The sequence below is a fragment of the Amblyomma mixtum genome, chromosome 2, assembly GCF_055824585.1.
Source record: "Amblyomma mixtum isolate Tamu chromosome 2, ASM5582458v1, whole genome shotgun sequence".
NCBI classification, from domain to species: Eukaryota; Metazoa; Arthropoda; class Arachnida; order Ixodida; family Ixodidae; genus Amblyomma; species Amblyomma mixtum.
In genome coordinates, this window is record NC_143013.1 from 303,802,375 (window position 1) to 303,818,951 (window position 16,577).

General features: G+C 48.2%; 1 protein-coding gene across 1 annotated transcript in view; it reads right to left on the reverse strand.

Annotated features, from left to right (window-relative positions):
• Positions 1 to 428: 428 nt before the first annotated feature.
• Positions 429 to 16,577, reverse strand: part of LOC149364753 (high affinity nerve growth factor receptor-like) — a 124,096-nt gene continuing 107,947 nt past the window's right edge. Inside the window, exons 6-15 of the mRNA XM_089574684.1 lie at positions 13,808 to 14,116; positions 13,366 to 13,566; positions 12,364 to 12,474; positions 11,340 to 11,434; positions 9,783 to 10,071; positions 7,764 to 8,070; positions 5,514 to 5,604; positions 5,277 to 5,423; positions 4,352 to 4,510; positions 429 to 3,104 (exon numbers count right to left, since the gene is read on the reverse strand). Of these exons, the coding sequence (XP_089430810.1) occupies positions 2,919 to 3,104; positions 4,352 to 4,510; positions 5,277 to 5,423; positions 5,514 to 5,604; positions 7,764 to 8,070; positions 9,783 to 10,071; positions 11,340 to 11,434; positions 12,364 to 12,474; positions 13,366 to 13,566; positions 13,808 to 14,116 (1,895 nt within the window). The 3' untranslated portion in view covers positions 429 to 2,918. The remainder of the gene's footprint in view (positions 3,105 to 4,351; positions 4,511 to 5,276; positions 5,424 to 5,513; positions 5,605 to 7,763; positions 8,071 to 9,782; positions 10,072 to 11,339; positions 11,435 to 12,363; positions 12,475 to 13,365; positions 13,567 to 13,807; positions 14,117 to 16,577) is intronic.

A 16,577-nucleotide genomic window follows, 5' to 3' on the forward strand; every position in this document is an offset into this window, starting at 1 on the left:
GGAGAAAAACAGCCCTGACCTACATGGTGGGAACTATAAGGTCGCATTCAACTCAAGAACGAAGCAGCATTTCCGCACCAAAGGAGGACCTCCAGCCAATGGCGTCGACCGATTTTCATGACGTCACAGTTAGCCCTTTGCACAATCTAGTGTGATATACCTGGGGCTAGCAGGTGAAAGGGGATGAACTGTAGATTAACCGGATTGCCCAAGACGTCATGACAAGGATGCCACTTCGTTTTTGAGTTGTATCTGACGTAGGCATACACGGGTTAATCTAAGATGTTCTTGCCGCTGCCTTTCTGCACTGTGCCTGAGCCTGAGGGATTACGCCGACGCCGCACGCGTACTTACTACTTAGGACCGGTGAACCAGCAGCCACAGGCTGCTGACGTATCGCCGCCGTTCAACACAGACACCATGACAAGCACGTTTTGTACATTTATGTGTGTACACCCAGAAGCATAAACGACGTAAACAACTTTTCTTCGTTTCATGGTCGTCCCATGCAAACACAGTGTATGGTCCTCCAACCGCCCGGATGCACACCAGAAAATAAAAGCACTATATGGCGTCCCGAGGCGCAGCCAATAGCAATGCGCCTGCGCGATTGGGCGCGCGCATACGAGAACACACTTTTTTGCGCGCGGCAGGAGTCCTTTTCGGAGCGTTCGCGAGCACTGCTGAAGCACGAACAGAACAAGGAATGACTGTGGGAACTAATGGGTGTATCGATGCACGTAGAAAAGTTTCTTCTTCTTTTTTTTTCTTCCGGCGAAAGCTGCGCCACGCGGTCGCACAGTACTCATCACACAAGCTCCCTGTGACGCATGATGTCCCACGCACAAGTCAGCACGCTGTCCAGACGTGAAGACCCGTGCTCGTCTGGACACCGCAAACGATGATATCCACGCAAAACGACGACGTCTCTTCCACACGATGGGTATGTAGCGATGTGCGACGATGCTCCCCTTGCTTTGGAACACCCAAGCAGATCAGGTAATCGTCCCAATACGGACAAATATTGGTCTGACAAAGGACCATAGTAAAACCACTCATTTGCAATTATGGCCCGATTAACTGTGCTGTTTGGGTAGCTAACTGGCATGACTTTTGGTTAGTATACGTCCATCTAGCACGCTCTCTGAGCTGCTGCCTAGAGCTTCCACGTTTGCATTCTCTTCAAAAGCGTACGACAACGTTCCGATCAAAAAAAAAAAAAAAAAGAAGAGCTTCGTAAGGATTTTCGAAATGTTTGTCGCCGTATATAGCGGTGACAAGTGGCCTTGCGTTTGATTCGTTTTTATTTATTTTTTTAGCCAATAAGTGGCAGTCTTTGTAACAGGTGACGCACCTCGTTCTTCCTTCAATGCTGATCCAGTGCCTAGCCTTCGTTGTTCATTCTACATTAACAGTTGCTTCGGTCAAAGCGCTATTTAGTGATGTTGAACATACACAACGAAAGCTGTCTTTCTTGGCATATTTGGTAGCTCAATTTTTAATGACAAAAAATTGCGCTCCTCGACAACAGGGAGCGGAAAATTAATAATCGCCCACGTCAGGATCGCTGGTTTAAGTAGGTGCGTGGAAGCTGTTGGCTGAAAAGAGCCAAAAAAGCGTCGTTCTTCAATTTGTCGTCCGTGTTCGCCACTTAGTATCCCTGCTTAAGAAATATTTTTAGTTCATATTCGATTTATTTTACTTTTTCCACCGAAGCACTGCGGCAAGGAACACGCGTGTGAATGTCATGCATTCGAGGCATCCGGCAACTCATCTGCATGACTATATTTTTCCGTGCACCGCAGCTAATCCGCAACTCAGTGGAACACAAGGGGAGAGAATTGAACGATTAGTTTTCATCCAGCAAAAATATTGGCACCAGGTTTCATATGAAAGCAAGCGATTCGGCGATGAGTTAGTTCACAGTTCTTCTCATGTTTCTATGGCAGACCACCATTCCTGAAAAGAGGCAGCATATCAGAAGAAACGCTTATCACGCACGTTGCTCCTGTCACATATGGCGAAGGGCTGCTTACCAGTGGAGGCGTCTGTGATGTCATAAGTAGCCTAGCTACATTGTCACTTGCGCTGCTCTATGCCGCGAATGCAGTGACAACGTAAAATCGCAACGTGCGATTGTGGAAGTTCTTGTCGGCCGCTCAGTGTTGATACCACATGTAGGGCGTCAAGTGCCTTAACTGCTTAACTGCTTACGGTACTGCTTAAAGTACCTTAACTGCTCTTAAGAGAGCATGGTCTCTTCCGAGTGTCCACGCGCCCACTTTCGACAGATTAAGATGGCGTTCCACAAAGGTAGACGTTTTTTCATGCTAAGGTGAATCCGGAGATGCGTTTCGCCGTTGAGAGTTTTGTCGTTGAGAGTTGTTTCTTCAGCAGCCTTTTCTTCAAAGAAAGGGGTCTTTCAAACTTCGCCTCAGGTGCGGATCTCGCCGGCCACATGAAGTCACAATGCAGTGGCGAATGCGGTTCCACCGGCGACTCAATTTTTTTTTCAGCGAGACCAAGTTCTCGTGGTCAATTTTGTGGTTCGAAATACCAATCGCAAGTGGTGACAACTACCGTATACCATTTTGTACCGTACGTAGCTGACGAACTTGACGGGAACTGCGGGGGCAAATTCCAACTGAAACCAGGGTTGAAACGCGTGTCACAATCACAGAAGAGTCATCGCCTTGTTCCCTTTTCGCTGCCGTGCTCAGGTTTTTTTTTCGTGAGAGGAAAATTGGAAGCTCCTGCCAAGGTCGGAGGTAGACAGCGTAGTGTCGGGTACAGGGTGTGCCGGGTGTTGGAGCGGGCACCCACGTCCGGAGTACGACCGTCCAGAGCATCGTGAGCGCACACGGGGGCGATGCCGCGCGCTCCCGTCACAGCGGCAGAAGAAGGAAGAGAGGGGTTCATCACTCGATGACGGGCAGGTATTCCGACTCGGCCTTGCAGAAATGCTCCAACTGCGAATGCAGCAGCTTGATGGGGCACCTGTCCTGCGGCTGCGTCTTCCAGCAGGTCAGCATCATCTGGTAGATCTCTTCGGGGCACCCGTCAGGCTTGGTCAGCAATTTGCCGCTGGTGACTTGCTGGATCACCTGCACGTAGTTTGGTTAAGTTGTTGGAAAAGCCAGTTTCCTGTATCTCTCGACTACACGGCCACTATGTCGGAAGAGCAGCAGCCATGATAATAAAGTAGAAAATCCTGACATCACGATTACAGTACTCGGTAATGCGTTATTGCAGTGCAGCTGTTGTGCGTGATATCTGAGAATGAATGGAGACCTGTCGTTACTTATTTCAATTTCAATGCTTATTTCAAGTTTTTATATAGATAAAAATGCAGGCAGTGCAGAAAGCTGCTGTGAGGCAAGCTTGACTTGCGTACTGTGTGTGCTAACTGAAATGTTAAAACGGCTTTCGCTGCTGGATCTTATCGACGTCGGTGCTCTGCTCCTACTCGAACAGCTTTCAAAAATGAATCTTGGCGGCGGCAGCACAACATTTTGAGCGGATACGCGCGTTTACGATTGCGATTACCGAGAACTATAATCGTCATGTGAGTTTTTTACAGGGATAATCTCTGAATATCGTAAGCGGGCCCTTTCCATCTCCTCCTTCATGGTACTGTCCAGGTGTTAACCTGCTGTATGGCTGCTAGCGCACTTTTCCTCACCGAAACTTATAACTCCTACACAGACGCGCACAGAGTGTACAAGAGGCGTTTCGAAGCGGTTGGCGGCATCCTACAACTGCGCGCCCTACCCGATGACAACGAAGGTTGTGCGATGCGCAAGGCGCGGCCTGCATCCCCCCCCCCCCCCCCCCCCCTCACTACCGCCCCTCTCCCCTGAAGACATCATATGAAGCGCGGGGCATGTGCAAGGGGTGGTCACATGATCTGCTACACCGCCACCACCAACGCTGAACCGGCAAACGCGACATAAACAGCTGCGCTGTAAAGGAAATTAAGAGGCGCATGCACAGCGAGGTACTGTGCAACTAACAGCTGGAGGTTGCAGCCGCTTTCCGCCACGGCAGCTGTCTGGCGCTGCTGCCGCGAATTGCCTAGGGTGCCTCAATGCAGCTTCCTTTCCGAAAGGAAGCGGGATCGAGGCAAACCAGCAGTGCCGGAGTAGGTCAAAGCTTCAAAAAACCGTAGCACGTAGCTACGTTGCAGCGTGCGTATCATGGTTTTAAAATGAAATAACGAAATTTCTCGGCAACATGCAGCGGCTCCCTGCTAATTTTGACCTTGATAAGTAAAGGCGGAGGGCACTGAAAATTTCCCAACAAGATAAAATAATGTTTTCTTTCTTACGACATATGAACAAGGATGGCATACCTCGTGATTAGACAGCTCGTACCAGGGCTGCTTGCCGAACGAGAATATCTCCCAGAGAACGACTCCGAAGCTCCAGACGTCCGACTCGACGGTGAACTTGCGGTAGAGGATGCTCTCTGGAGGCATCCACCGGATGGGCAACATGGTGTGCCTCCCCACCTGCGGGCAAGGCAGGTTTTGGATACGGATGCCTCACGTGCGAATCATCGACAAGACGGTCGTGTTACTCGTGCAGGTCCTGTGCGTGCAGTGCGTTTCGTTTGAGTGTGTCTTACTTCGTTAGCAGCATAATATGACCATTTCACAAGGTCACGGATCATCCGTTCGAAGCCTCTTTGGGGTGGAGGCACCTTGGGGGCCCTCAAGCCTCAACCCACCAGAGAGTCAGATTAACGGGACGCAACAGGAAGGCATACTACGCTAGCAGAAATAGGGACATTTGTCAAGGACATGGGGCGTCCGGCGTCACTAATAGATTAGAGGACGCAGCGCCAAAAGACGAGGATGAACACAGAAGCTCACTGGACAGGCGATTGTCCTTTCAGGTTTTGTGTTCGTCCTCTCCTTTTTGTGCTGCTTTCTCTAGTCAGGAACCCAGAAAAAGAAGCCCAAACCACTACTCTCGTCATCAATAGCCTTGAATGAAGCCAATGCGATCAGCGCCCCTAGCGGAGGAGAGAGCAAGTAATGTTCTTGGCACGACGGAAAACTTCTCACTGACACATGCGCTCCGCGTGGAGAGCGCGTGGTCATGCGCCAATAGGTAACAGACACAAATCATCTTGGAGAGTATGTGCGGTCTAGCATGGCTGCACTGCCAAAGAAAAGTTATGCTTTTGATGCGTCAACTGAACCCTGATCGGCCCGTACAGACTGGCGAATCTCAAACGCAAGCATGTTCGGGTGTAGTTGCCGAGGTACCCACCCTGTAGTAGTCTGTGCTGTAGACGTCTCGCGACATCCCGAAGTCGCCAATCTTGACGACCAACATGTCTCCAACGAGACAGTTGCGCGTCGCAAGGTCTCTGTGCACGAAGTGCTGCGACGCCAGGTACTCCATGCCCGCTGCCACCTACGCCACCAGTCACGTTGTTAGGCGAAACATGGCGGACCTGTTGCACGCCACAAAATGCCCCTAAAGTCTTGATGAATCGTCGCATACCTGGGTGGATATCTTCAGTAGGTCAGCCCTTGTAAGTGGCGCGACCGGTTTGGCACCCGGATCAAGCACAGACCGGTCTGGGCCACGATCCCTGCGGTTACGGTATTGTGTTTCAGGAACTGCAAACGTTTTGCGAAGAGTAAAGGCCCATACACAGAAAAGTGCGCTGTGGTAGCTGCAACAGTTCACCCTCATATTTTCAGACCAACCGAACGCTGTTACGTTGGCTGGACGTATCGAGCACGCCACCCTCGGCGATGATCTCTTCTGAGGTCAGAGGACAAATGTCCCAGATATTAGTGATTCCAACGTTTTCTTGTCGATACTGAATACCGCAAGAGGACAAATGTCTCAGATATTAGTGATTCCAACGTTTTCTTGTCGATACTGAATACCGCCACTAAAGGGAAGCTGAAACGTGTTTTTTTTTTAGAATTAAACGAGATTCAAGGACTAGAATTTGTGAAGCTTGCACGCTAAGCGTGCCAAGTTGTTTTGCGCTAGCATTTAAAGTGATGACGTTATCGCCTATTAAAGTCGCGGCAATCTTTATGCTTCTCCTCACGGCACCGAGGAGTGCGGAGAAATTAGTCCATGACGTCATTGTCTGTGAGGATGCAGACGATACAGATATCTTGCCGTGCGTCGTCCGACGTTGCCATACAAAGTTTGGCGCGCTTCACCTTCGATGGCGTTGGTCTTCGCCTCCCCCCCCCCCCCCCCCCCCCTCCCTCCCCGAGCAAACGTTTCTGCGGTGGAATGCACAACCGCTTCAGATGACGCCATCATCGGGCTTCCTACCCGTCGCTGTGAGCTGCGGAGAAGCCTGAACTCCGCCGCACCTTTATTCAGCTATTATGTCATCATTTTAAACGCTAGCCAGAAAAGACTTCGCATGCTTTACCTGCTGCTTTCACATATTCGACCCCTTAACCCCCTATTGGTTTGGACGAGCCAGGTTCGTCATAAGCTATCATTTCTTTCTCATGATGACTTCAGCTTGCGTGTTTTCGGCCATTCTGTGGCTGGTTTAGTGCGAAAAGGGTTCATCCAAAGCATTTCATGGTTTGCTGAGAGATACTAAACTTGCTGACGGGTACTAAATGACCATTTTGGTAGTATTTGCGAAAAAAATTGTGCCCTTTAGGGGGTTAATGGGTAATTGCAGTGGTTTTCGAATTCGACGAGCATAAAGGGGTGGAATCTGTGAAACTTGTAGGCGAAGTATGCGAAATCCTTTTAGGCTAAAGTTTCAAAGGGTGACGTAATCGCCAATTATAATCACCGTGTCCTTGAAGCTTCTGCACAGCGCACATTGCCAGAGGGGGGGGGGGGGGGGGGAGGCGGCGTTTGGAGGGTTTCTTGTTGAAGACAGAAAACCAACGCCACCGAAGGCAAAGCCCATCGAATATTGTTTGGCAGCATCCAACGACGTTCGGCAGGGCGCGGTTGACGGCAGTGGAAGTTTGAAATCTTACCATCCGTGACGTCACATTGAGCTTCTCCGCATGCGTCTTATGCTGTGAGGAGAAGCCTAAGATTACGTCAAAATTTAAATGCTAGAGCAAAACAACGACATGCTTTACCTACAGCCTATAGAGATTTTAGTCCTTAAATATCGCTGGATCCTCGAAAAGTGGAGCAGCTGCCCTTCAAGCTGGTCGAATTTTAGAACCTCTTCGGAAACTGCATAGGTTTTTAGAAATCGACGAGCTTAAGAGGGTCGAATGTGTAAAACTTGCATGTAAAGCATGCGAAGTCGTTTTGGGCTAGCACTTGAAATAGTGAAGTGTTCGCCGATTCCGGACGCCCTTCAAGCTTCTCCGCAGCGCGCAACGTTAAGTGGGGGGGGGGGCACATGATGACGTCATCGAAGGTATCGGTACATTTACAACACACAAACTCCTGCTTTGAAGGTAAAAACCAACGCCAGCGAAGGCGAACCCTGCCGAGAGTTGTTTGGCAGCGTCTAACGAGTCAGGGCAGGGTGTGGCTGACGACAGCGGTAATTTAAAAATCACACCCTCCGTGACGTCACGCTGAACTTTTCCTGCACTCTTTCGGTGCATTGAGGAGAAGTGCAAAATTCAATCGTCGATTATGTCACTATTTTAAATGTTAGTGCAAAAAAACTTGGCACGCTCTACCTACAGCCTACATAGATTTGAATCCTTGAGTACCGCGAAATTATCAAAAAAGTGCTGCAGTTACCCTTTAAGCCGTGAAAGCGGCATGGCAAGGGTGGCTCACCTGAGGAAATTGTTGAGATCCCCGTGTTCCATGTACTCGAAGAGGATCATGAGCGGGTCGCCGTCGGTGGAGACGCCGTAGAAGCGCACGATGTTGGCGTGCTGAAGGTTGGTGAGCAGCTCGGCCTCTCGCTCGAAGTCTACGCGTGCCTCCTCAACCGCGGCGTCTTTGAGGGTCTTCACGGCGACCAGCGTCGTCGGTTCGTCGGGGCTCAGGTAGTCGACGGTGCCCAGGAACACGCGTCCGAACGCACCTTCGCCCAGCGACTGGATGAAGCTGATCTTCTCGCGCGCGATGTGTCGCACCACTGCGCGCAGACACACGCCGCGGGGTTAGGGTGTGACATAACACGGGCATCCCCTGCCGTTTAAAGAGACACTGAGGAGAAATTTGAGCCTTTTATTACAATGCCCCTAAGGGTCCTCGCGCGAGTTTAGCACATGGGGAGAATACAATCTGTAAAAAAAATGGTCCATAGACAGTCTACACACGCTATTGCTTTCCTCAAGATAGTTCTTTTTGTCTATTCATAATCTATAGACTGTCTGTAGACAAAACTATATTAAAAGCGTATGGCCATAAATCTATACATTGTCTATATACTGTCTATAGGATTTATATTGCCTATAGACTGTTCTCTAGGATTTCTCTATAGAGAGCATATAGACTTTATAGACACAAGTCTATAGACAGTCTAAAAAATTTTTGTAAGGGAAACACATAATTGAAAAACACAGCACAGTCACTCGAAATAAAAGTAATATATAATGCAGTAGAAATGTTGAATATAACAAATAAGGGGACATAAACGACACTGCAAAGACCACAAAATAAATTTATACAGGGGGTGTATGCACCAGTTCATTTAATGCTTAATACACGAAAAAGTATAATGCACATAAGATTACAATATGTAATACAAAGTCTTCTTGGCCACATTGCTTTGTTGCAAAAATTTTGAAAAAAAAAATCGTCAGTTATCTGAGTAGGAGTGTGTGATATTAGGTTATTCTAGTCTGTTATTGTGAGAGGAGAGAATTAGCTTGCTTAGAGGGATGACTGGAACATTATGCATTTTACTTTGTTAACCTAGTCACGGTGCAGAAAGTTTGCAGGAGGTGGCAAAAAGAAGACATCGTGGAGGGTGGAATGATAATACATTTTGTGAAATAAGGTTAGGCGAGCGAAGTGGCGTCGACGTGATAGTGGTTTCAACTCGGAACGTTGTTTTAATGCTGTGACACTGGTCTAGGTTGATCCATTATCACTTTACAATGAGAAAAAAAAAAGCAGCATGCACTAAAACATGACTCTTAAAGGGTCTTTGAGAACAACTCCATTAAGTTGCGAAAAGGTGCTTCGTTGAGCTCTCCGGTACATGTTGAACATGCAAAGGCACAGCGCAACTGAGAAAAAAACAGGGGGGGGGGAGGGGGGGGGGGGGGGGAGGCGCGCTGTGTCAGGTTACTCCCTCCGTGCAGTTTCCACTCACTTTTGGTTCTCCGAAAAAAAAAAAAATCGATTCTATAGCTTTTCCTGTTTATTTTGATGTTTGTCCGGCAGAAAGAGCTCGAAGCATTCGTTGCTGAGAAAATTGGATTTAGTAGTTTTCCCACCATTCAATTTCAAGTCGCCACGCCTGCAACAAAAACGACTCCATGACCATCGGCTCGAAGTAAATGGCGGTGCAGCCTAACCTCTGAGATGTGCGCTAAAAACTGCGTAGGCGCATGCAGTTTACTTCCGAAATCTGCCAGCGGTGGCGACACCTGTATTTGGTTTTGTGTCCTTTTCTGGCGTATAAACACTCCGTTTTCAATGAAAATAGGGTCTTTGTATTTAGAACGGGGTAATCTATAGATGTATGTCAAATTCAGTTTGCCCTCAGTGCTCACAGTGACACAGTGGGACTGCGAATATTTTGTCATGCAGAACATATGCGGAGCTGAAACTTTCCGACAGTAAAAGAGCTTGTATCGCACAAGGAAGCGTTCGCACATAGGCAAACGGGCTTCTCACCGGCCTTCCCGCCCTTGAGCGTCTCCTGGTGGTACACGGGGTAGTTTGGGTTTTCAACCATGCGTGCCACATTGAGCGGGATGCGCTCGCAGCCCACGACGCGCTTCCGGTCGAAGCACCGGCGGCCGCTGCCGCCCGGCCGCAGCGAATCCCAGAGCCAGGCCGAGAAGGGGGTGCCCTCGGCCGCGTAGTGCTGCCGGAACTGGCACCAGCGAAGCGTCACCAGCGCGCCGCCCGCCGTGACCAGAACCAGGAGCACGCTGAGCGCCACGATCATGGGTAGCTGGTGCTGCTCGTTCACGTGACGGCCATGGAACAGGAGAGAAGGAAGACCCTTACTCGGAACGCTCTTGCTGACTACCAGTAGTGAGGAGTACCGGTTCACAGCACTGGGGAGTAGTGTGTACCAGAGAGAGGGGCTGAAACAGCTGTCTGAACGGGGAAGCACGAACAGGGCACAGACTTCGTCAATTACCATATCTACACACATCCCGCAGGATCAGTATTCGTTAAGTTGTGGTTCCAGCTAGGGAGCCCTCTTGACGCACCCAATGGTGTGAACATGCATAAAACGCTTGGCTGGTGTAGGAAAACACCAAGGCACTGGCAGCGACGTCTTTGGCTGGAGCACACAGAGAACTGAGAAGAGGTCCAGAAGGACTGGAAGACAGTTCGCGTTTCACTGTGTATAATATGAGGGGCTCCCGAAATTATTTACAGTAGACATTACAAAAGAATACCGCATTGTCATATTGTCATCTCATAGTTCTTGGTTGGTTCTGTAAAGCCAAGCACATCAAGGAACGCGTTGAAGTTGTCCTCCCACTCTTCCTCTATATATATCTCTGTCCTAATCGCACTTAGACGGTGTTAAAATGCATAAGGTGACCGTGAACTGTGCGACGTCAGTGCTCGTTAAAGAACGCCAGGTGGTCGGAATGAATCCAGAGCACCGTACTACGGCGTCTCTCATAGCCCATGTGAAGCTTTGGGAAGTTAACCCCACATAACACAGCATCATCGCACAGTTTAATTTCTGACACTTTTCCTGGATTCTAATAAGCCAGTACTAATGCTGTCGCTGCACCTTATTTGGTGCGTCAGTATAATGAACTGGACTATGCTTACCATCCCGAGGTTAGAAATGATGGTTCCACAATTACGGCAAGGTCACAGCGCGAGAAGGACGTAGGCGTATGACATGCAAGCTGGGCGACGTAATGACTGCCTTTCGTCAATGTCCTCTCCTGCGCGGTGAAAACTGCGCGATAAGTTAGCAACTGGTCTAGAGGTACAGCCTTTGTCAAAAGTTTAGAGCCCAGAGTGTTTGCTCCTAGGCCGTACAGCCCCATAGCATTCGTGGAAGTCCTACCCATTGGAGGGGGCAATACCAGACATCTTCTTACCTTCAGTAGTTTTGGTTCGCTAGAGATGCATTGCTAGCCACACGATGTTACTCAAGAGAAAACTCCCTCGGCTCTAAACTTTTGACAAAGGCTGTACATTTCTAACCTACGAAACGCCACACGCGACACGCACACAAGCATTCACACCTACCTGTTCGGCGTCTGTCATTGTTTCGCGCTCCTGGACCCGCGGCTTTCCGGAGGGCACTGGCATTATTGGCGGCTGGTTATTGGCGTTCCGAGGAACTGGAAAAACGGCCTTTCATTAGCCACCGGCACCGACTACTCCTTCTCTTAGGCCTCAACATTTCTATTTGAAGGAAAAGAGCACTTTTTCTCACGTACATAGCCCCTTTGCGCATAGCGTACAAACGCTACGAAGGCGTTCATGCCTGAAGAAAGGAGGGGGCTGCTCTCAAATTCTACGCCAAGTTGTCCCCAGACCGGAAACTGGAAGGAAGTCTCATGTCGTCGGTTCGTCCCGCGAAGTAAATGCGGAGAATATTGTAAACTGTCACCGGATATGAGGGCTCCGGCGCGTCATAACTAAACGTTTCCGATGACTGGATTGCATGTTGCCAGATTTAAATAAAACTAGTTACTGCTGTGTTTTTCATATTACTCATGTAATGACGTGGCTCACAAACCACTACTGTTAATGTAAAAAAAATTGCTAATGTACAATTTATCTCTTGTAAATGAAGGGTTTTGTTATGCCTGGCTGGCGCTGTTCTGCAGTTTAGGCACAGAAAACATGTACGACAGCTGCGCTATTGTGACAGTTTCTTTTCTGTCAACTTCATTAGGTCAGGTCGTTTCGATACCGTGTGTCAGACAACAGAGCGACTGCTGGAGTGGCGGACCGTGTTAGCAGAGGACGTGCTTCGCGATGCCTGAAATCTAAACTGCAGAGCACTTTTCCTCTTCCGGAACTCTGCTGCTGACCGGAAGGAAGCGGGTTCGATTCCGGCAACGGTGGTCGAATTTCGATGGTGGCAAATTTCTGGAGATCCGTGTACTGTGCGATGTCAGTGCACGTTATATAACCCCAGGTGGTCGAAATTTCCGGAGCCCTTCGCTGCGGCGTCCCCCATAGCCTGAGTCGCTTTGGGGCGTTAAAGCCCCGTAAACCAAACCGAACCCCTCTTCCGTGCCTAAGTATATGGAGTTCTCACATGGCGGGAAGGACACCTCGAGGCTCCGGTTCGCAACGCCGTACTCGTTCTCGATGACCAGCGTGTAGAGCCCCGCGTTGGAAGGAAGGTCCATTTGGAACTCCAAGTAACCTGGGCGAACCAGCACAGCCTCTTGTTAGTATTACCAAGTGTTATTAAGCGCTGTAATGAAATAAAAGTTTTGTGAAAGCTATTAAATGTAAGGACCTTTAGGAGACACCCATTTGCCTTCTATCTAACGACTGTCATTCAACCGCGAAAGGTACCAACTCGGGCAACTGAGTCGGGTTTTGTTTCGCCGCTTGGCTGGAACCTCGTAGACGGGAGAAAAACGGTCGAACGCAGTTTTATTTGTTGAAATGGCTACAGTAAGGCGCTAGCCAAGCCGCAAAGTAAGGAAGGTCCGGAGAAGCAGTAAAACAAAAGGTGCTCTGCAAAAAAACTCTAAGGCGGCCCTCGGCGGATCATTTGAATGCGTGAGCAGCCAAGCGTTCGTTATATCCTAGACAGAACATCCAAAGTTTGTTATATCCGAAGTGGTGCACTTAGGTTCTTTATATCCTACGGGAATACACTAAGTTCATTACATCTGAGGTCCGGACAAGAGAGGTCGTTTAATTGGATGTGGAATATATAAGGTTCGTTACAACCGAGGTAGTATACTAAGTTCGTATAGGCATATTACGTTTGTTCGGGGCCTGGTTGCCACTATAGGGTTATTGACAGACGGCGGTCGCCATTCCCGTTTGCACTGACACCTTCTAATGATAACACATTTAATTAAGTCTGGCAACGAAATATTCTCATCAGACGAATTAGTTCAACTTCAACTCCGAGCAGTGTGGCGCGTTCGTGTAAACTCAGCGCGACCTAACCGCTGATATTTAATAGGCATAGAACCGCATGGGCAAAGAAAGGAGAGGACAGATAGCAGTGGAAATCATCACTCGGAAGCACACGCAGTCCTCAAGCGAGAATCGGCCGATCTGATAACACACTTGCCTATATAGACGGCGGCGTCCGTGTTGATATTGCGAACACCGTATTTTTGCTTGCTGTCGTCTTGCAGCAGCCGGCTGTTGATGCTCAGCTGCTTATCGTTGATGTACCAACTATAGTTGTACTCGGGAAATGCCACCGCCTCATACTTGATGTGCTGGTAGTAGCTCTTGCCCATGGCCATGTACGTGATTCGAGGTGGCGCTGCATAAATCAATCAATCAATCAATCAATCAATCAATCAATCAATCAATCAATCAATCAATCAATCAATCAATCAATCAATCAATCAATCAATCAATCAATCAATCAATCAATCAATCAACCAATCAATCAATCAATCAATCAATCAATCAATCAATCAATCAATCAATCAATCAATCAATCAATCAATCAATCAATCGTCTCGGCTAGTCAGAACGAGGTCGCGTGTCGCGATACCCACTATAGATGGTGAGGCTGACTTCCGCCTTGGAGCGGCCCACAACGTTGTCCGCGTAGCATCGTAGCATGCCGTTGGACGTGCCGTCCACGCTATGCAGGATGAGCTCGGCGGTCTTGATCTGGGTCGTCCTGCCGTCCGGGCCTATCTCATGGGACATGGTGTTGCTGACGTCGAAGGGCGCCGCCTGCACTCGCGTCGTGTTCCAGTGCACCTTGGGCGGCGGCTGACCCCAGCCACGGCAGGTGAGCGTCACCCGCTCTCGCTCGAACACCACGGCGCTCGAGTTGACCACCTCCACCTTGGGAACGTCTGCGCGGATAAGCAAGCGCACGTCACGCGGCTGCCTCTTTTGCCAGCCGCCAATAGCGCGTGCCCCAACAGTGGGATACACTCTTACGATGTTCGCCGCCCCATTAACCGGTACAAAACGTGTGGGCGGCGAGTACTACGAGGGGTCTGCGTAAAAGACTCCACAGTCGACTTACATCTGTAGCCTGACCTTTCCTGGGCCGAACACCACACAACGTCTTTTATAGCTTGGCACCATATGACAGTTCCGACAGAGTGCACGCTTCTTTCCCAAGCGCGGTCATTTAATCCAAGCGTGCTTGTTACCATAGCCTGCTGCGGTGTTATGAATATGGCCCTTTAGGCACGTTGAGTACAACCTTTGAACTTTGAGGCAGTGTTCTTGGCTTTTCGTTCCCTTTTCATTTATGTTTCCATTCCCGCTCATTTTTGTACTCTTTAGTTGCGCCTCTCTATACCTCTCTCATCTTTTTCAAGTCACGTTGATCTTTCCCATCCAAAGTTGAAACAGGGCGAGAAGCAGAGCTGACTCTTTAAACTTCCAAAAGAGTTTCTTTATTTCCGTTTAAAAATCACCCTCACCACCCCGTGACCGAATGTGCTGCGAAATGGCTTCTACCTCCTTCTAATCTTCCCGGTGTGCTTCCAAATCTTTCAAGATTACTAACGGATAGCGATGTCGGTGAAATCGTTTGCCTTAATTTCTAATCATCAGTGTTATATATATACCACAGAATGTGTGATACATCTGCTTCAGACGCCCTCACAAACATACAGAAATCCTGATGCGTCCTCCGTACGTGCGTATTACCGCTTTGAGAGCGTTGGTGTCTTCGTGAAACCGATCTTGTGCGAAGCATCACACTGACCAATTCTTGTCACGCTCAAACGTCCACAGTGTACAAAAAAGACAAAGCCGAAAGTTGGGCAAGTTGGATAACATTCATGATGAAAAAATAGCGCAAAAGGAACACGAGTGACGGAAAGAGACTTAGCGCTTGTCTGCGACGTTCCCTTTTCGTCCCTCGTGTTCCTTTAGCGCTTTTTATTATCCAAAAAAGGACAAAAGAATTAAGTACGCCTAAGGAATTACTCGGTAGTCACGGAAAAAAAAAAGTAAAACATACTCCTGTTTGGTCTCGTTGACTGCATAAAGCCCTTTATTTCCTTCTCAAAGAACGAACTCACTGCCTTGACTATGGGTTCATATTTCTCAGGACACCCTGTACATCTTGGTAATGCAGGGAATCTACCTCAGCACGTAGTACCTCACACGTAGAGGGCTTCTGAGCTACAGAGAATGCCGATCAGGTGGCTCTTCACTTTGAAAGAATGTTTAGACAAGCTTGTGACGATACATACAATTCCTTTTTTTCCCCCTGAAATTTTATTAGATGCTCCGTGCAGTAGCTAGTTTGAGAAGTTGCGAGGAACCACACAGCATTTATGGGTCGTTACTTCAACAGAAATACTGAATTTCATTTCTGTAGGGGTTGTGACGTTGTAGATAGACCATTTACGAAGTTAGGGAAACAAGCGGTTGAGCACTAGATCATGAGTACATGCAACAAGCATCCAGCCTAGAAAGTACCCAAGCCAATTTCGAAGCTTTGAAATTGCGCCCTCTTTTATATTTCTAACGCCAAGACCAACATGACGCGTAACATGACGACATGAAAAGCTAGGTGTTCCGTAATCCTTTATGTTTATTCTTTTCCCTGCGAAGTTAATACATCAAAAATATTAAGTGAGTGAAACAGCGGTAATTGCAAGGACGTGAAAAGACTACACAGACGCTAAACTAGTCATTCATGTTTATTATCAGACAAAAAGCGAACTTACAGGCCTCACAAACAAAACAAGGGCCACGAGTCGACGTACTATCAATCTGATAAAACGGTGATTGTTTCGTTAACGAGACCTATAAATTCGCTCTTTGTCTGACAATAAACCTTGGTTTTTGGTTCAACAGTCTTGTCACGTCCTTTTAATTAGAACTGTTTCGCTCAGCATCATGTACCAACTAGACCACCAGAATTTCCGCTCGTACTCTATACAATGCTATTTTTGATCGTTTTTTTTTTAAACTGTACACCGTTACTTGAAGATATTCTGTGCGCTTGAATTATGTCATCATAGCGTACGTGTTTATTATGGGTGTTTTACTGTTTCGTGTGTTAGATGCGCCTAGCAAGAGGAAAGCCCCATCACAAAGCTGATGACTTTCATTTGATTACTTCACTGTTTCATTTGAACTGCTCCGCGAGAAATGCCACGAGCAGCTCATTACCAATCCCAAACAAACGAGAAATAACTGGGAAACACCCTGCTTATTATGACGAACTTCTCATGGTTCCGTTTCTACAGGTACAATCTGAGGTGGCGGTATGCGTAACAGGAGGTGTTGACAGCTTTCATTCACTCTTTGAAAGCGATGAAAAATGGCAGCAGTTTTACTCTT